A 20,013-nucleotide genomic window follows, 5' to 3' on the forward strand; every position below is an offset into this window, starting at 1 on the left:
GAGGGGAACCTAAGGAATAATACCTAAGTTTTGTCTAATAATATATTATGCTCAGTTTTTTGGTGTTACATGTCATTGTTTTAATATAAATTCATCAAATTTAAATTAAAATTTTATTAAAAAGTCTAGTACCACAACAAGCAATGCAACTTTTCCCACAATTTATACATGTTGTGAATGGTAGATAAAAAGTGGTGGGCTCATGTAAATCCACAACTCCACTATTCCTAACTTGCAATGCCGGCGAGCTGTGGCCTAAATTGTATGCTTCTTATGACACTAGAATTTATGAAATTTTATATTATATAAATGGTAAAATAAATAGTTTCATATCAAAACACAATATTTTTCTTAATTTAGTTGAATTTTATTCTATATTTATACTATCAATAAATCTTGCCATATTATATTTTCTTAAAATGTTAGTATCAAATCATTTCATATATAAACGAAATTATAATGATTCTCCAAAAATAAAAATTACAATAAATGGCTATTAAAATGACCATACTTATCAAATTTCAAAATTAGCCACGAGACCTGGTAAATTCTGCGTTGTGAAAGATAAAAACACTAAAAGCAGACAGTCATTGGAAATTCTGGGCATCTTCCTCTCTTTCATTGAACGATTCAGTGCCCTTGATATATGGTCAGAAAAATGTCAATGTTCCGTCCTAAAATAAACTTGATATTTCCCATTAAAAAAAAAACGAAAAAAAACTTGATCTACCATATCATCAACGGTGAAACTGTGGTCACAAGTCACAACAACAACATCAAAAGTAACATTGGAGTGGCATCAGAAATGCAATAGTCTGGGAGGGGAGGTAGCTGTAGGTGGATTTGGAATTGAGTCGTTTGGCCCAATATTATTAATAGGTGGGCGTTGTTTGTGGTGATCAGTAACTGATTGGTAAGCCATTGCCAGTGCTAAAGCCTGCAGCAGAGGTAAAAAAAGATCAATCAGATTGGTTCTAGGTCATTGTGCATAACATATGGAAACCACCAGCTAATACTTTGACCAAACTTTAATACTTCTAGGAATTACTGGATGGCGTGAGACGTCACTAAATTCATCTGATATCAACAATCTAATTGAACAATCCATTAATTGAGCGGGGCAAGAATGGTTCAAAAACCTCATGCAGCAAAGCATAGGTGAGGCCCTCCAGAATTATCAGATTTGGAACTTAATAGATTGATTACTTGCCATCTGAATCAATTAATAAAGGAGAAAAAATTACAGATTCTTCTTACAATGTGATCGTGATGAGGGGGTGCATATATGCCAGTGGTGATGGTGGTTCTCCGTCGGCTGCCACTAGAAGGTGGATTTGATATATTTTTAAATCCTGTTGGGACTACAATTACAGGCAGACCCACGAGATTTCCCATGCAAACTTTCTCCCAGTCAGTTGCATTGCCAATGAACGCATCAACGGTAAAAATTTCTCTTACTTCCTGGATTAACTTTCCCCGTGCTCTTTGTGCCTGTGGGCAAAAATTGAAAGCTTGATACTTAAACTTACAAAACAGCTCTAATAAGAACAATAAATCCATTCAATACACCATGATTATATACAATAACAACAACCAAGCTTTAGTCCTAAATTTTTTGGGGCTAACTATATATCCTTAACAGATTAGTTAAGGTTGGCCACATGTATTCTTTTTTGCCATTCTATTTTAATTGAAGTCATACTCTTTGTTATTTAATTGACATGACCTTTCTACTACTTCTACTAATGTTATATGAAGAACTAAAATAAACAATTATATATAAAAAAACTTCTGTGGCGATCAGCACAAATTATTATTGGATTTGATAAATTCATGCCCAAGAGTGCCAATGCATTGCCATTCAACCTTAAATAAAAGCTTAAAACTTTTATGAACAACAAGCTACTCAATCCTAAGAGCGTCATCTTATCAACCTTAGAAATCAAAGGTTAGAAGTTTTATGGTGAAGATGTGTTCTGGACATGTTTGTGACGACTCTGCAGGATGACACTGCAGACCTAGTAAATTTTGCCTACATCAGCTGCAGTAGTTTCTCCTACACAGATTTGAGTACTCAAATATGAACACTGTCTTCTGCCATCAGACTATATAAACCCTCTGTGCCTACTGGCAGATTAGTTTCTCAGAATCTGGGGTCTACTTACAACAAATTCTGCTATCTATTTTTTATAGAATACTTTTATCAACAAGGGAATAACTGAAAACGGATGTAATGCAGTTTATTTATGTTGGATATTGAGGCTACCTAAAGACCACAAATCCCCTCACCAATTACAAAGACCTCATGTAAAAGCTACTCAGTCTAATCTGCTAGAGAACTAAAATCTATTGTTGAACTACTTAACCCAAGAACTTTAGAAAACAAAGCTCATTTGAAGATTATGCCATAAGGTTTATGTCATACTTTTGTTCTATTTCTATAGTAAACGATATATTACAAAAAAAATTCTGTAAAATAATTAGTCAACCACACTAAGACTGAAAGCTCCTATCACTCTAAATGGTAATCAGATGAAAACCTGAACATAGTCTACTGCTGGAATCATGCGTGCACGACGTAGTTCAATGGGCCATTGATCTTGAGCTTCATAATCATCATCCTGCCCTAAGCGTTGCCACTTATCAAAGTGAGACAACATATCAACATCCATCGTAAAATTCAGGATACCTTGAACAGAGTCAACTGTGTAATTCAGTTTGAATGGGATCACATTAACACCCTTTGATGCAAGAACTCGAACAACCTGAAATTGCCATCCAAAGAAAGTTTAGGAATAACTTGAAGGTTGCCATCCAAAGAAAGTATAGGAATAACTTGAAGGGTTTGAATGAGAGAAAAGAAGAAGAAACAACGGCATCAATGAAGAGTGGTCACTGTCATCTTATGTGGAGCTTCAACTTTAGGAAAACAAAATGGACTACCAACCTCCATCTCGGCATCATCAAGATATCCAACAGTAAGTTTGGTGATGTCAACCAAGAATGGATCATCAAGGGGACTGTCTCTTGATGAGAGATCACCTGGATCCCTTCCTCGAATAGTATCTAGAATAACAGTGCAATCTGTGGCGCTTCTACAGAACGGGCCAAGCTTATCCTGGTAAACAGATGATATGTAAATTCAACTAATAACTGCACCCCTGTTAACTAAAAGGCATGCAAAAAGAAAATTGATGTAGTACCAAGCTTTCAGATATGCTCATTACACCAGTTCTACCGACAGTACCAAATGTTGGCCTTAATGCCGTCACACCACAACGAGCAGCCGGATATGTGATTGAGCCAGCCGTTTCAGAACCAATTGCAAATGGAACCATACCTGAGACGATATAAATAATGTTTCAGTTGAAGGAAAGCACTTTTTTTTTTTTTTTAATTATAAAAAATTCTTCAAATAAATATGTGACAAGTTCAACTGCTGGTTATAAGGAAGAAACTGTGATATGAAGTGCAGCAAGTTTCCAACCTCAACACATGCATGCATACAAACTACTTAGGGAAAGAAAATTTTTTTACCCATGTAACAAACTATAGTTTCAAAAGTAATAAATTAAAGTCTGAGGTTTTAAAAAGTAAAAGTAACAAATTACACACTATAGTTTCAAAAGTTAGTAACAAATTAAACTATGAGGCTTCAAAAAGTAATAAATTAAACCTTAACTCACTTAAGTGAACCAACATTGACTTTGGAGTTTGATATATGATAAGGGTTTAATTTGTTACTTATTGTATTAGATTAAATTCACAATTTCATAAAAGTTTAAGCTTTTGGGACAATTGTAATTTTATACTGATAGCAGAGCACCTTACCTTCCATTTAAAAAATTACTATGTGTTGGCCACACTTAATAAGGGCCGTTTAGAGCCAAACATGAATTAGGAGTGTTAGATTAAATGATTAAATTTACCATTTCCTAATAGCTTAAGCTTTAGGACAATCAATAATTTGTTATTTTTTGAAACTTCAAGCTTTAATTTGTTACTTTTGAAAATTATATGGTTTAATTTGTTACACCCTTAAATTATAGGGTTTAAAATTTAATTTTTCCCAACTACTTACAACAATGAAAAGCACACTGGAGAGCTGTTAAGCCAAGCAGACCCCAAAACAGATGAAAAGGAATAAAAAGTTTTAACAAATCAAAATTTAAACTATACCAGCTGATGTGCATGCAGCAGGCCCAGCTGATGAACCCGTTGTAAATTCCTCAATGTTCCATGGGTTCCTTGTCCTACCGCCATACCAGATGTCATCATATGCCAGAGATCCAGCAACAAGCTTTGCAACAAGAACCGCCCCTGCAGCCTTCAACCTATATTAAACGGAGTCATAGCTCCGCAAGCAAAATAAAACTTAAGATATACTTTCTAGTTGAAAATTTTACATTTTAAAACATGCTCAATACCTCTTGTATACCCAAGCTTCAATGTCAATAACTTGATCTTTAAAAGTTTTTGAACCCCAAGTTGTTTTGTAATGGGGAACTGAAATTATATCCTTCAACCCATAAGGGATTCCATGGAGAGGACCTAAAGCACAAGAAAGCATAACCAAAATTAAATGGAGAGATACAAAAAAAAAAAAAAAAAAAAAAACAGAAATTGGCATTTTCAAAATAAGGTAATAACCGTGATATTCCATAAAAACGGAGCCTTCTTTAAAATATCATGAGTTGTTCCAGTAGGTTGCTGCTTCTTTGCTGCATCCCCCTCCCCATACATACAAAATACTTACCCTAAATTATTTTTTATTTATTTATCTTCTGATTGAAGTTTACATATGCACTCATTGATTTCGATTCCATGCACTTACCATCAATCCTTTCCTCTTTTTTTTGGTTTCTTCTTCTGGCAAGCGGGGATGAGGGTGGGGGGATGCTGTTTGAGGTAGAGCTCATTGGCACACACTGGACCTAAATTATTGAAAAGGATATTGCATACATTTAGCAGATAAACGCACAGGTGTCTAATTACATGATCTGTGTCTGTTTGGCAAGAGCTTTTTCTTTTAGCTTTTTAGTTATACTTTTAACCAACTTTTAGCAAATAAGCAAATACGATTAAAGCAAAAAGCTACATCCAAACACACACATTATCCAGTTCAATTGAAAAACCTGGCTTGAATTATGGGGACTTTTGCTAAGATAATGAAGGAACCAGCATCTACAATTTAGCAGTACAGTGGTAGAACATCAAACCAATAGCCGATAGGTGACCTTTTAGTCTTTTACTCTATCAACAAAAAAATCCCAGATCATTTGGCTGGCATGCTCTAAGAATATAAGGGAGAATTTACATGCCATTAAGGTAAACAGCACATACCTGACCCTTACCACCCAATAAACAACCTAAGAAATTCTTATATCATTCTATTAGGGTGATGGTATGTTGCAATAATTGAAAAGAAGATGTATACCCAAATACACCCCTCGGGCAAGCAACTCGTCAGCATGTTTCGCTTGCTTGTATGCTAGTTCTTCAGTATAAGAGACCACAGCTTCAAGAAAATGATTGTACCTGGTGTATTTTCACAATGTCTTATTAGACAGAGATCTTAAATATTACAATATGAAGATAAAGAAACCAGGGGTGTTTTTCTGCTCACTACTACCTTTTCAACCTCTGCAAGAAAATGCGAGTAAGCTCCTCTGAAGTAATTTGTTTTGTCTTAATCAGTTCCCCTAATTCAAGAACCTGAACAACAGGCAACAAAAAATTATAAATGAGACAAAAGCAGCATGGTAGAGCATATACATTTGAGTGGGAGCAATCCAAAAATTTCAAAAACTTAAGGTTAGTCAAAATTTAGAAAAGTATGAGTGTTTATTCAATTGCACCAACTGACATAAGAGATTGAATGGTTTGGCAAAGATTTGTACATTAACAGAGTCGATTACTTTACTTTTCATAATTTTTGGTAGATTAAAACTATTGCTTTTGGTGTCCAAAATGGAATTGATTTCTTAGAATATCTTTCAGGATTTACAATTTAGCATTTTACATAAAACGGCCAATTTACATAATCTAATTACATCTTGCCACATTAATTTTTCATTTAAAAAGAAAAAGAAAAAGAATGAATAGCTCCATGTAGCAAGGCAATCCTAAAAGAAATCAATTAACTACCATAATTATCAAATTCCATGTTAAAAGGGAAAAAGAGGTGATTTTTAAAACTAATTTATCTAGGTGATTTTTACTAAAATAAAAGATACAAAAACAGGGGAAAAAGAAAAAAAAGAACCTCCTCTCTAAACTTCATTTTGAGCCCTAAAAATAATCCACATGGTTTACCTTTGGTCACACAATCCCATTTTTAGATTTTGCCAGGTCATAGCCCAAAAGGGCTTATGATGGTCTCCAAGAAGCAACCTACAGTGGTTAATATATTTCTATTAGGACTGTGTTTATATGTAGAGTAAAAAAAAATCTAATGTGACAAAATACAATTGGACGGTGTAAGGATCCTAAGGGATTTTATAGGGAGTCCTCATAGAATTTAAATCTATTTAGTATTGTTAAATCAAGACATTGGCTGAAGATATGCATAAGATCATAAGATGAATTAAACTCATTAGGAAGCAGGGGAGACCTAGAGAGAGGAGCATGGTGGCAACAGACTTACACTCATGAAAGCAATATCTTCTTCATTTTTTGGTCTCTTAGTGCCAATGAGAGAAGGGTAATGAAATCTTTTGCCTATGCTTTGGGGTTGCTCCCTGCTCCACTCAGGATTGAACACCAAAGCAGATGGATTATGCAGCCCTCCATTAACAGAAGCAACTAATTTCCGATTAGCTCTGATAATAGGGATATTGAGCTCTTTCACTCCCTTGACAATCTCCAGAATCTAAATTAGATAAGAGACTTTAGATACTTGTCTGAGTTAAAGTTAAAATTACCATTACAACATGGATTATTTTGTAATTTACATATATAAAGCAACACCAAAACACCAGTATTACAAGTTATAAAAAGTCACCTTTTTATCGTTGAAGAAGTTGGCATCAAATAACTCAAATGCACATCTAAGGGATGCAACTTCATTAATCTTTTCCGGACACTCACCATTCTTCTTACTGTCCTGATCAAACAACACAATATTAATCTATAAGAGAATGTGGTAGACAAGCAGCTGTACCTGTAATACAGTTTAACAGGCGTTACCTGAATGTGAAACTATCCAAATCTACCTGAACTTTCTGATGGAAAATTTTCCATATATTTTTTTTATAGGTTCTCACCTGTTTTATTTAAGTTAGGGTGCAAAAACAAATGGAGTATAGCACCAAAGTAAGTACTACTTAAAGCATTGGTGATTTCCAGGTTAGCATAGAGCGACATATTTTGAAAACTTATTAATGTGGTGAAATTAGAAAATTCAAGTGAACTCAATTCAAGTAAGCCTTAATAAAGCTTTCAACACTATACACGTACTGTACCAAAAAAAAGTCCGTGTGGCCATGAACACATTTTAAGTCATTTCCAGGTCTTCATTTAGTGATATATCATATATTTTATTCGAATATGATGAAAAAATGTATGTCTAACATGTTCTCAAATGATGAGATTAACCAATTGTCTTCTTCTTCTTCTTCTTTTTTTTTTTTTTTTTAAAATAAAAATTAATATCCATAACAGAGATATTTTGCTGAGGTATTCACAAACATGAATGCCAGATTTTAAGAAACAGGCTTATCGTACTAAAATTCTCTAGAACTATCAAAATCATGATCATATTTGAAGATAAGGATAGGATAAATCTGAAAGTTGAGGTGGTGCAAGAGTAGAAGGAACAAGTTTGTTTGTTGATGAAATAATATATAGACGAATAATCAAAAGAGCTAAAAATCTTAAAAAAAAAAAAAGAGCTAAAATTAATATTGGACTGAAATACTAATATATCATCAATGAATAAAAAGGAAAAAGAGCAACGTTGACTTTTGGCATATGTGGGAAATGCAAATTAAATTGAAGTTGAAGAATGACACAAATTAGAGCAAGAGCAATTGCGTCCATTGAAAAAAAAGAAAAAAAGTTAGGAAAAAAGAGAGATCATACCACCGTATTGGGGACTAATGTAACGGGAGGGGGATAAGTAGTGGAGTCGTTGTGGGGCTGAGAAGGAGGTAGAAGTAGAGATAGAGATGGACATGGAATAACTGGAGTAATTGCATAGCAACAAAGTGCAATTACAATTAACAACCGCTTCATGATGATGATGATGATGATGGAGCTACGCTTACGTGTCAAGCAATCGGGTATTGGAGGAGGACACTTGTCTAGACTAGCAGCACAATTACAACTCAACAGTGGGTTAGTGGCAGCAGATGCAGTAGCTGTAGGGCTCCCTTTGCTTTCTGCGTTTCTCTATTCTGCTTTCTTCTGCCTTCAGATGAGATGAGATGAGATCTATCTCTGCTTGACTGCTGTGGCCCGCAAGCCAAAGTGGACCAACATAAACATAAACATAAAATAAATAAACAAAGTGTAGTCAGCTTTTGACCCACGTAATCACGTGACTAGCATTTCATTTCAATCTCATAAACAAACAAATTCAAAATATCTACACCCGCGGCCGCGACCGCGACCGCGAGTGGATCTGCAGGTCGCCCATCGTTACAGATTACGGCGGCAAGAAACGGAAATACAAAGTCTCTATTCTATTCTATTCTATTCTATTTGAGACATTTTCAAATAGGTAACCTCCTCCTTCCACCATTCTCAAAATCTCTCAACTTTTTATTTTGGTTGGTTGTTTCAAATAGTTCTAATTTCGTATGATTTATTCAATTACTTAATCGATGTGCTAATTTACATCGATGTTCGAAGATTATTTTTCTTAAAATGTTAAAAATGCTAATATCGGAATCTCTTCTTATTGCTAAGCGTCTTTGTTTTCCATATAAACTACATGATCTAGGTCTAGTTCTTCATTCACTGATTTAACTACGTCTGTATTTTTTGGCAGCATTGCCTTAAACTTTTCATCAAATCTTTTTATATTAAATTAGGTCATAGTGAGCTACACTTTTCTGCCATCTTCTATACCATAGTTCTCTTTTTCATTTCTTCAATATTGTTGTAAATTGGAAAAATACATCATAGGTAGTAGGTGATCTGAGCTAGGATACAGTCTCCGAACCAAAAATTATTTTTTATTTATTTATTTTTTAAAATCACTGAGTAAGAGTTTATTTATAACTTAATAGTTAGGGGAGGGGCCATTTGAACCCTGAATCTCTCCTTTGGAAACACCAAGGGGCTAGGGTGTTGAGCTACAAGGCTCTTTGGCATGAGTAAGAGTGTTAAAATAATGGTTAAATGATTATATTTACTTATCTAAAAAAAAAATGGTTAAATAATTATATTCACCACGACAAGTGGTAAGTTATCGCTGACAATGAACTGTGTGTGACAATGATAGGGTCTAGCTGTCTTGTTTAAAGGTAGTGCAATTTTTACCATAGCAGAAACACCTCTATTTTGATACAAATATTATTGAGAAGTGCCAACTAAGAGCAATACATGGATATCTTTGTTAGCAATTTATAGGAAATCAAAAGTTTAATGTTGGAGTTATTAGTTTAGTGTTGCTTACACTAGTAGCTATTCTTGATTGACAGCCCTATGATTACTGTGCATAGTGTGAAATGCTTGCAATGATTTAACTTTGTTTCTTTGTCTTTTATTTTTTTTTCTTCTTGCTGGGTTGTTGGTATATAATTTTGTTTTATGCACAGAAATTTTTGGGTTTATAAATGTCGGATTGTTGGTATATAATTTGTTTCATGCACAGAAATTTTTGGGTTTATAAGTGTCAGGTTGTTGGTATATACATTATTTTTGGAAGACCATTTGTTGTAATCTTATGGTCCGTTTGGATTGAGGGAGAGGGAGGGACAGTGGAGGGGAGTAGAGTAGAGTTGGCCAAAAATTAGGCTAATTCTTGCCAACTTTACTCTATTCTCCCTCCCTCCCTCCACCTGAATCCAAATGGGCCCTTAAGGTTTTTTATTAGGTTAATTTTATTCTAGTGTATAATTTACTAATATCATGTGTTGAAGACACAATTTTCACATGGACATTTTCTTTGATGCTTTCATGTCATGCTTACCACATCAACTTAAAGGAAGAAATTGAGTCTTCAAGTTCAAGACACAAGACATGATTTTTAAATAAAAATAAATTCTTAAATAAGTTTCAAAGTGTGGTAATTTTTCAACTTTTTTTTTTTTATTGGTAAAGCACCAAATGGGTCTTGAATTCACAACCTCACCCTCCATCCCATTGTTATGGGTGTAGGAAGGGGGCTAGATGAGCTAGAGCTCATTGGCAATTTCACAAATTATTTTTGAAAAAGCAACATTCTCTCACAAGCCCAATCCTCCAGTTGGAGAGTCTGACATGGCTGTTTATGTGCCTTCAATTAGTTTTTGATGATGTGTTGCATGTGCATTTATTTACTTGAGGAAATTGTGACTGCGCCTACCTCCATTTCCAATTTTTGATTCAATAATAACACGCAGCTTCCTTTATTCTTTTGAGAACAGATCCTTCCGACTTGATCTCTGCTTAGAGCCGATTGGTAAAGGTACTTTTTTTTTTCTCTTTTTCTTTATGGTTCTTTCCCTTTCTTAGAATAAGTTTTGGTCTTTCTTATTGCTTGAATTTGCCACTGCCAGATACCAGTAACACCATCACTCTCTCTGCTTGATTGTGGTTTATTATATGAGTGAGATGGATAATCCTCTTGTTTTGATTATGATTAATATACTATAAATGTTTTTGCTCCACAATTTAAAACATTTTGTGTTTTAATGAGTCAATAGATGACAAATCATAAATTTTATAGATAAATACTATCACATAATTCAAAACGTAAAAAATATGATTTGGGTATGCAAGCCATCCATTCTCTAACTATATGCAATTGTTGCATCAGGACATGCATTGTTCAGCTCAATTCCCTTCAATGTAAATATATGATGTATATTTGTTGACTTCCTTAGTTCTTTGCCTGAAAATTATATTCATAGTAGTATATCAGTGGACTACATTTGTTGGAAACCGCAGCTACGGCCATTTTGGGCTTTCTTATTGCAAAAATGTATACCTGTCTTGTTTGCAAGAAGAACCAGGGTTAATAATTCCTTTTTGTAGCCAACCATTATGGTATTGGGCCCACAGATTGTATTTCTCCGATGGGGAAGACTACATAAATAAATAGTGGGTGAGATTGAAGTGTCCAAACATGCTTTACACAACTCATCTTCCTTTAGAGATTTTTGTTGATTTGGATTTGGAGTGATCTCATTATAAAGATATCCTTATATAGACATCTTATGTATATGAGAACCTAGGTTAAGAAATGCTAGATATCGCAACATCATTTCTGTTGGACCATGTACCAGTTTATATGCCAATCATGCATGAGCAGTATTATCAACTAACCATAAAAAGGGGATTTAGTACTGTAGTAGCTGTATTTTTTTTTATTTAAAATAAAGAGTAAAAGTTATTAGTTCAGAGTTCCTCAATACAGAATTTGAGGTGAGAATGCATTCAGGGACTGTCTAAACATTTGAAACATTTAATTGATGGTATCTTAAGAACAAGGGCAAATTACTGTAAACCCACTTAGTGTTTTGGCCCATTTGCACTTTGCCTACTTGTGGTTCAAACTTAACACTTTACCCACTTGTGCTTAACTCTGTTTGGTCCCCATTACCCACCTCACCCTTAGACATTAAAAAAACACCTTTTTATACAAATTTATAACATAACATGGATCAAAAGTGAAGCCCCTTAGAAAACTCCTCACGAGACTTAGAAACTTTGAAATCCCCTCTTTAAATTTGATCTAGAAATCGTGTTACAAGAATACGAGTGAAGCTCCCAGGTGGTTGGTGTTGAGCTGAGTGACCAGCGATCTAAGCCCATCATTGAAGGTACCAAGAATCTGATTCACATAATCCACAGTACACCTTCCTGGCGGGGCTTGACCACTAGCTCTCTGGTATGGGATGCAACCAAGCAGTTCCACTCCTATTAATAAGAACTTCCTTAATCCCATACTGTACAATGCCTGCAATGCATGCAGCAAACCATTTCATATAAATTGGTCACTAATTCCACACAAAGGTTAAAGTCTCTAAATTATTATTGTGTTTATAAAGACCCATATATATTCTAAATGATTCATTGAATTTATAAAAGAGAAAAAAGATAGAGAAAATAAAATTGTGAAATATACCAAAATTTGGCGGGTATAGCAATTGGGTAGAAGGTTTGCATAATCTGGGGGCTATAGGTGTAGCTGGAAGAATAAAGGGATGGCAAGAGTTAGTTGTTGAGGTAGTCATTGCTTCCAAACACCAATATTGCTATTGATTTTGCCAAATATTGGCTTAGCTGGTTCGACCCATTCATTATTGTTCTTAATTGATTTAATGTGATGGATTGAAAATGTAACAAGATTTCTAGATCAGATTCAAAGAGGGGATTTTGAAGTTTCTAGGTCTTGTGAGGAGTTTTCTAAGGGGCTTCACTTTTGATCCATGTTATGTTATAAATTTGTATAAAACGGTGTTTTTCTAATGTCTAAGGGTGAGGTGGGTAACGGGGACCAAACAGAGTTAAGCACAGGTGAGCAAAGTGTTAAGTTTTAAACCACAGGTAGGCAAAGTGCAAATGGGCCAAACCACAGGTGGGTTTACTGTAATTTGCCCTAAGAATAGATTATCTGTATTGATCAAAGTTATTAAGTTATGGTTTTTCACATAACATTTATGTTGGCTTTATTCCATGACAAAAAGTGTTTTAATTATATTAATTTATTTCCTTGTATTTTGTGTGATTTATTGTAATGGGACCAAATGGGATTTATTTCCTTGTTTTTCACTAGTGGATCATTTCGACTTGGAGGGTCGCAGAGAGGTTTTTCGCCGAGTTCTTCGATTTCCTCTTCAATAACACATCGCCATGCTATCTTGGATTTGCTATTTTTTTACTCACTGCCCTTTCCATTTTAGCATTGCACTTATTTGTTCATCCATGCAATTGTTGAATACTTTGATTAATTAATTTGCTAATCACGTATATTCCGCATCAAGTGTATTTAGATTAAAATTAATCAAGCCATAATTAAGAATTGGGGGTCTAAACAAACAATAGTGTTTTTCACTATTTGAGCTTTCAAAAGTTATGACTTCTTGAGAATCAGAATTTAAGAGTGCTTAATTCTAATGATTATTCCATTTCTTGTCCTGTATCCTTGAAGTTATTTTTCATAACTTGAAGATTTATTTTTCTTTGTGGAAAAAAGAATAAACAGATTGAATCATATATATTTTTTCTCTGATTTCCTTGGCGGGGGGTTTGATGGATGCTTGGAAGGGTTTATGATTGTTGATATCTTGTTTCCATCATTGAAGTTCATTCTAAAATGGTGGTCACAATTTTATTGCTTGTTTTATATGGAGACCATTGCCGTTCTTTTTATGCAGTCTTCATATTTTTTTATGTTCATAAAATGTTTAACAGTGGAATATCCATTCACGTCTGTAGGAGACACTCGTTTCTTACCCTCTGTAACATGCTTAAGGTCCCAGATCATCAGGTTGCTGGCCACCGGGCCGGTGATGGAAAGCTTGGTCCTTTGATAGATGATTCAGGGAAATTCTACAAGCCTATTCAAAGTGATGGTCGTGGGTCCAAAGAAGTAGACTTCTATACATCATTCTCTTCCAACACTAATATTCCAAATCACATCCGCAGATTCTTTCCTATTTTTCATGGCACTAAGCTTATAGAGGCATCCGATGGGTCTGGGCAGCAACTTCATCTTGTGTTGCAAGATATCGTCTCTGGTCGCCTCAATCCATCTATCATGGACATTAAGATAGGATCCAGAACATGGTGCCCTCAAGCATCAGAGGACTATATCCAAAGGTGCTTTATGAAAGACAGAGAAACGTCGAGCCTTGCACTGGGGTTTAGGATATCTGGGTTGCAGATTGAGAGCAAAGGATCGGGGTTTTGGAAGCCTGATAGGAAGCTTATCCAAAAATTTACTGCGGAGGAAGTTAGGTTAGTCCTGAGGCAGTTTGTTTCTTCCAACTCATCTGCAGATTCAGGTGTGCACCCTGATTGTACATTTGTATCAACTGTTTATGGTGGTTCTGGTGGAATTTTGGCACAACTGCTGGAGCTCAAAGAATGGTTTGAGCATCAAACAATTTTACATTTCTATTCTTGTTCAGTTCTTATGGTGTATGAGAAGGAATCAGTAGTGAAAGAAATGAGTTCCAGTGCTGAAGTTAAACTTGTTGATTTTGCACATATTGTTGAAGGCAATGGTGTTATTGATCATAACTTCTTGGGTGGGCTCTGCTCTTTGATAAATTTTATCTCAGAGATTCTGACATGCTCAGATGTGCATACGTCCAAAGCTTCTCTGCAAGACCCTAAGAACTACTGTTATACCAATTGTGACACTCAGAATTGAACAGGATGTCTTGAATGTAGGCTTCCTCACCTCATTGATTGGCCTGTGGCTTACCCCTGGATGTTGAAATCTAAAGTACTGTTTAGGATTGTATTACTTTGTATTTTATTTTGAATTAAATTTTTATTGACATTGTTGAGGCCTTTTCAGCGTACGACTGCTCAAGAAGTTTCCTCAATGCTATTATTGCCCTTGTGGATTGGAAGATTATTTATCTTGACACGCATAACCATTGAATTTTGATCTGTGGTGCTTACTACATTATTACTTAATTTTATTAGTTATATTCCCACTATGTTGTTTGCTATGTAGTATCTAATGACCTGTCCTTGCATTTGGATAGTTAGACGACTCACATTTGCATTTGGATGGTTAGAGCACTCACATTAGTGTGTAAAATAGAAAAATATGTAAAATTTATGTAGTTTTGCTAAAAAATGACTCATATTAGTTAGTGTATAATTGTGTAAATTTATAAGTTTGTTATAATAATCGTGTAAATTTACATTATTACTATTCGTTATACATTTAATTTTTTATTTTTTCTTTATGTATCCTTATGATAAAGGAAGAGAATGGATGGTAGTTGTTGTGTCTAAAGAAAGAAAAACAAATAATTTTTTTTTTTTTGATATTTTAATGAAATGTAGTGTAAAATAGATATTGTGATGTGGGCTATTTTGAAAAGTGAGTATCTAAAATAGAAAAAATAGGTTCTTATGCTAAAATAAACAGAAATTTTTATGCAAAAATGGTCTTACAATGAGGTGAGGTAGGCCATGGGGGTGTTTACTAGTCATATTTTTATGAGAAGATGCGGTATGACTAGGAATATAAATATGTTAATATATTTTAACCATTATTACCCATACTACTAAATGCCTTTTTGTGATGCACTTATAAGTCAGTTTATTTCTTATTTTTTCTACTATTTTGTAAATTTCACGTGAATTAATTATTAATTTCTAGTCAATTCTACTCTATTTCCTCTCCCTCTCTCTCAATCCAAACTGGTCCGAAGTGCTAACAGCTAAGAAGGGGAAAAATATGGTGTTTGGGCTGCTGCTGTGAGACTTGCAATCAATGGAAAACTGGAAAGCAGCTAATTTTTAGACCCTTTAAGCAGCGAATTTCCTGTGCATCTTCAAATTCTGAGGGCACAGAGCCATGGTCCAGACTCCAGAGGGAGCGGATGCATGGCAATCATAGGATGCCATAATGTTGGACCCTTTTTTTGTAAGGAATTTTCCTGCAATAATGAGATCCTCCCTTCTGCTGCTTCTGCAAGTCTAAAGAATATTGGATGCTGTTCATAAACAGGTTTTGCTTTGTGCACAGTTCTCATTGGTTCAAATGTTTCAAAAGTTCTCTACAATCCACAGAGTGCTGGACTCTTCCTGAGCATCGTAGATTTTGGCTTATGGTTGTTTAAATTAATATGATTCTATAGCTTGCAGTAGCTAGAGGAAATTGAGGAAAGAAAAATAGGCCTTATTATTAAGGGATCTGATAGACATGTGATGGAAGAATTTTTAGTCCTACAAATCTTGTACCCTCAATATTGAACTCCTCTGTATCTCCAAAAAAAAAAAAAAAAAAAAAAAAAAAAAAAAAAAAAAAAATTGAACTTTCTGGTAATCATTTCAAGCAAGAACTCAAGCAAGAACTTTCTGCTCCTATGCTAGTGACGCCCCAATCTATAATAACAGATTCTCTAATAATTGACAGCGTATTTTTTTATTTATTTATTGTTATTATTATTATAAATTTTATAAAAATAAACTAATAGTTGTTGTATAATTAAGATGTCCTTTTGCGGGGTGCCGTAGTTTTGATTAAACCAATAGTCACATTGCTTCTCCAGGGGTTATGCTCAAAGGCCTGTGATGTGTGTATTTGCTTTCCTGTAATGCCAAGAAAGATTGGAGGTTCATGAATTATAAATAAGATTTTAATGATTTTCAAAGACATGAAAATGTTTGGGGTCCATTATAGGATTTTCCATCACCGACCTTCAAGATAAGGAGCAATATCAGCCTCAAGAATAATCTTGGTATTTTAAGAACGCAATTCTTACAGCAACGCAATTCTTAAAGCAACGCAATTCTTACAACATAATCTACTCCAAATCCTGTAGTGAACTCCAAGCCTCAATGTCACTTCCATTTCGGGCAACCAACCTCTAAGGCATTTTATGTATAAATTTTTAAAATTTAAAAACCAAAGAAGTCAGTCATAGACATAGAGAGAGCTTCGCAAGAGCAATCAAAGATGAAGAATTCTTGCCTTCTCTTATGCATTGTCATCTTCATTTGCATGGAATATATCTGCTTAGCAGATTTTGATAATCTCCAGGACACTTGCCCAACGGCTACACAAGCAAAACAAACAGTCTTCATCAATGGCTTCAATTGCAAGAATCCAGCCAACATCGCTTCTTCTGATTTCAAGACTTCAAAGTTGAACCACACCGGCAATACAGACAACATTTTTCGTTCCGCGGTAACCATTGCCACTGCAGCAGATTTTCCTGGCCTGAATACTCTTGGCCTCTCAATTGCTAGAACTGATATAGAAATGGATGGCCTGGTATTGGCTCATTCCCACCCCAGGGCTTCTGAGATGTTCTTTGTCAGCAAAGGTAATGTTGTTGCCGGTTTCATTGATACCAGAAACAAAGTTTTCCAAATTGGTTTGAAGGAAGGTGATGTGTTTGTGTTTCCCCGGGGTCTGCTCCACTTTTGCTTTAATTCTGGCTTTGAACCTGCTACTGTTTTCTCAGTGCTTAACAGCCAGAATCCGGGGGTGGTGACCCTTACTGGTGCCATGTTCGGACCTGATTCAGATAATGTATTAGACAAGCTAGTGAGGCAACTAATCTCTCTTTCTGGATCCAAGCTTAACGGCGTTGGAAATATGACTCTGGCCGGGTTTTCAATCATGTAGTTAGCAATTTCAAAAATATTACTCTACCATCTTTACATGTGATGTGAGATAACAATAGTTTTATTTTGTGTTTAACTTTTACAGTTATCTCCTGTGTTCAAATTTTAACAATAAAGTGGATACTGTGTAAAAGATTTCTGTTATTACTAGCATGAAGTTGTGGGCAATGTAATTGCAATAATTATCACAAGGATTAGGATTTGTGACTCGGTTTTTATTATTTGTAAGTGCACAAGATGACATGTTGATATTGGGTATTACTTAAAAAATTAAAGAAAATTTTGAGAAGGAGATATTCTTATATTTTTCGAAAAAAGAGGACACATTTCTCAAGTGAAAACAGATACTTGATAGGGGTTATTTAGGTATATTGGTAATAAAAAATAAAAAATAAAGTATACTGGTATAAGGTAAAAAATTTAGGTACAATTTTTTTAGTGTTGTATTTTAGGTGTATCTTAAGTGACACGACCAAAATCTAAACTAGGATTTAGTAATCGGGACCGACATGCTATATATTAACATAAGCCCTCTAAGATGTATATAAAATTTTTCCTTTTACTCTTGCTTATCCAGAAAATATTATTATACTTTGTCTTTATATGATAATATGGAGAGCTTAGCTCAACATCAAGAAGTGACAACATCAGAGCATCTAATTCTCCAGTACATAAACATACGTATCCATTTCATTGTCCCCATTATGCTCCATAATTACATCATATACAACTCAAAATACAACGGAAGACCTCATGTACCTCATGTAGGAAATGATAACAGATCACGATACACTACACGTGTCCTCACAAGCACATACTCTCGTAAGGCAATTAGGCAACATAAAAACACACTGAACAAAACAGCAAAATAAAAACAGTAACAGTGGCTTAGAAGTTAGAACCCCTCCTTTGAGTACTAAACCGTGAAACCAAGGCATATAAAAACTTACCTATGATCTAGACTTACTAAATAATGAGCATACTAATCTACAGCTCAAATCATTCACTCTAGCTTTAAAATTGAATCCTCAAAGTTACATATGTCAGTTACTATTTACTGCGTATTCCAAGAATAGATGTCTAGTAGATGCCATAATATTTTCATAGCCAAAGAACAAGGTCATGGTTTATTAAAAAAATCATACAAGCTAACAAGCTAACATTCTCAAACCTGCCGTGGACAGAATTCCAGTCAACTTAGAAATTGTACCATCATTTTTACATTCACCTAATTAATGTGAGACCAATTCCATATATTGTACCATCATTTTTATATTCATCGAATTGATGTGAGACTGATTCCATTAAGACCATATGTGTCTTAGGCTCTTAGCTATCATAGGAACTACCCAAGGCATCCAAATTCACAGTATACAATTTATTTATTACATAATTTTTTATGCGTTCATTTATTACATAATTTTTGATGTGTGAACACAGAATCTATAACTGTTAAGAGTGCCAGTTTTAACACATTTACACATAAAATAATTGCAATTGGTCTTATTTTCATGTGGGAATTTTTATCCTATACTAGACATGATAGCATGTATTAATAGGCAACCAATTAAGCATTTTAATAATTATGACATCGAATTGAAAATTAGTTCCTAAAAGAGATTTCCTACAAACCAAGCTAATTCTAACTATTATACTATTACTAGGTTTACATGGATTATTGAGTGAAAGACTTGGGTTTTCCCCTTATCTATGCTTAGAGATTTACTAGAATCACTCCAGTTAAAGTCTTTGACGAGAATTTTGAGAACAAATAGATATTTTCCCCCTTTAGAGCTGCTGGAACCGTGAGGTGAGGAGGGAGAGAGCTAGAGAGAGCTTGGAGAGTATTTTTCTTCCTTCTAGTTCTTTTGTGAGATGAGATAAATTAGAGTGGTCTTAGACTCTTAGGGCCCGTTTGGATTGAGGGGGGGAGGGGGAGTGGAGAGAGTAGAGTAGAGTTAGCTGAAAATAGACTAAATTTGGGTCAATTGTACTTTACTCTCGCTCTCTCCCCCTTAGTCCAAATGGACCATTATGCCTTTGCATGGCAGACCATGCGGCTAATTTTAGGCTTTAGTGTGGAGCTCGTGTCACCATGCATGATACTTTGGTATTACACGTGCCTAATTTTAATTGGTTGTAGGTGTAGGTGAAATTACCACTATATCCTTCCCTTGACTACCTAGTCATGCTATAATATATCAAGCATTGTATGTTGCATTATTGTAACTTATATACCATACCATAAGTTGAACATTTTATCTAGTAACTTTTAAAATTAACTTACGTAGAATTAAATAGTTACTAAGCATATATCACTTATTCTAAATGCAAGGGGTAATAAATTGTCCACCTAGCAGTGCACCATTGACGAAAGACCCAATAGGTAATAAAGAGGGTCTAGTAGAAGAAGGGGGCCTACTCAGGCCTAGCCCATCAAGCCACAAGTCATATCAAGGAGCCTCGTTTGGCCCAAATGCACTCGTCGAAGAGAGTTTCACCCAAAGTGGCTTGCTGAGAAGAGCTTACCCAAGGTAT

At 34.8% G+C, this 20,013-nt stretch overlaps 3 protein-coding genes across 5 annotated transcripts; 2 read left to right on the plus strand and 1 right to left on the minus strand.

Moving 5' to 3' along the window:
- Nucleotides 1-590: 590 nt before the first annotated feature.
- On the minus strand, nucleotides 591-8,422 carry LOC126703697 (uncharacterized). 2 transcript variants are annotated; one of them, XM_050402751.1, is made up of 12 exons: nucleotides 8,083-8,422; nucleotides 7,004-7,105; nucleotides 6,647-6,871; nucleotides 5,633-5,715; nucleotides 5,438-5,538; nucleotides 4,428-4,551; nucleotides 4,180-4,334; nucleotides 3,204-3,340; nucleotides 2,948-3,118; nucleotides 2,541-2,765; nucleotides 1,258-1,491; nucleotides 591-937 (listed from the first exon to the last, which is right to left on the minus strand). In XM_050402751.1, the coding sequence occupies exons 1-12, from the start codon at nucleotides 8,233-8,235 to the stop codon at nucleotides 800-802; spliced, it is 1,848 nt and encodes a 615-aa protein (XP_050258708.1). In that variant the 5' UTR covers nucleotides 8,236-8,422; the 3' UTR covers nucleotides 591-799. The 2 variants fall into 2 exon arrangements, with proteins under 2 accessions (XP_050258708.1, XP_050258709.1); XM_050402752.1 differs by lacking the exon at nucleotides 6,647-6,871.
- A 148-nt stretch (nucleotides 8,423-8,570) lies between these two features.
- On the plus strand, nucleotides 8,571-14,771 carry LOC126703698 (inositol polyphosphate multikinase beta). 2 transcript variants are annotated; one of them, XM_050402753.1, is made up of 3 exons: nucleotides 8,571-8,722; nucleotides 10,575-10,615; nucleotides 13,591-14,771. In XM_050402753.1, exon 3 carries the CDS (start codon nucleotides 13,619-13,621, stop codon nucleotides 14,528-14,530), a length of 912 nt encoding a protein of 303 aa, XP_050258710.1. In that variant the 5' UTR covers nucleotides 8,571-8,722; nucleotides 10,575-10,615; nucleotides 13,591-13,618; the 3' UTR covers nucleotides 14,531-14,771. The 2 variants fall into 2 exon arrangements, with proteins under 2 accessions (XP_050258710.1, XP_050258711.1); XM_050402754.1 differs by having other exon boundaries at nucleotides 8,586-8,722; nucleotides 10,551-10,615.
- A 1,909-nt stretch (nucleotides 14,772-16,680) lies between these two features.
- Nucleotides 16,681-17,677, plus strand: LOC126703033 (germin-like protein subfamily 3 member 4). Its single transcript, XM_050401930.1, has one exon. It carries the CDS (start codon nucleotides 16,802-16,804, stop codon nucleotides 17,474-17,476), a length of 675 nt encoding a protein of 224 aa, XP_050257887.1. The 5' UTR covers nucleotides 16,681-16,801; the 3' UTR covers nucleotides 17,477-17,677.
- The last annotated feature ends 2,336 nt before the right edge of the window (nucleotides 17,678-20,013 follow it).

Source organism: Quercus robur, chromosome 10 (genome assembly GCF_932294415.1).
Source record: "Quercus robur chromosome 10, dhQueRobu3.1, whole genome shotgun sequence".
NCBI classification, from domain to species: Eukaryota; Viridiplantae; Streptophyta; class Magnoliopsida; order Fagales; family Fagaceae; genus Quercus; species Quercus robur.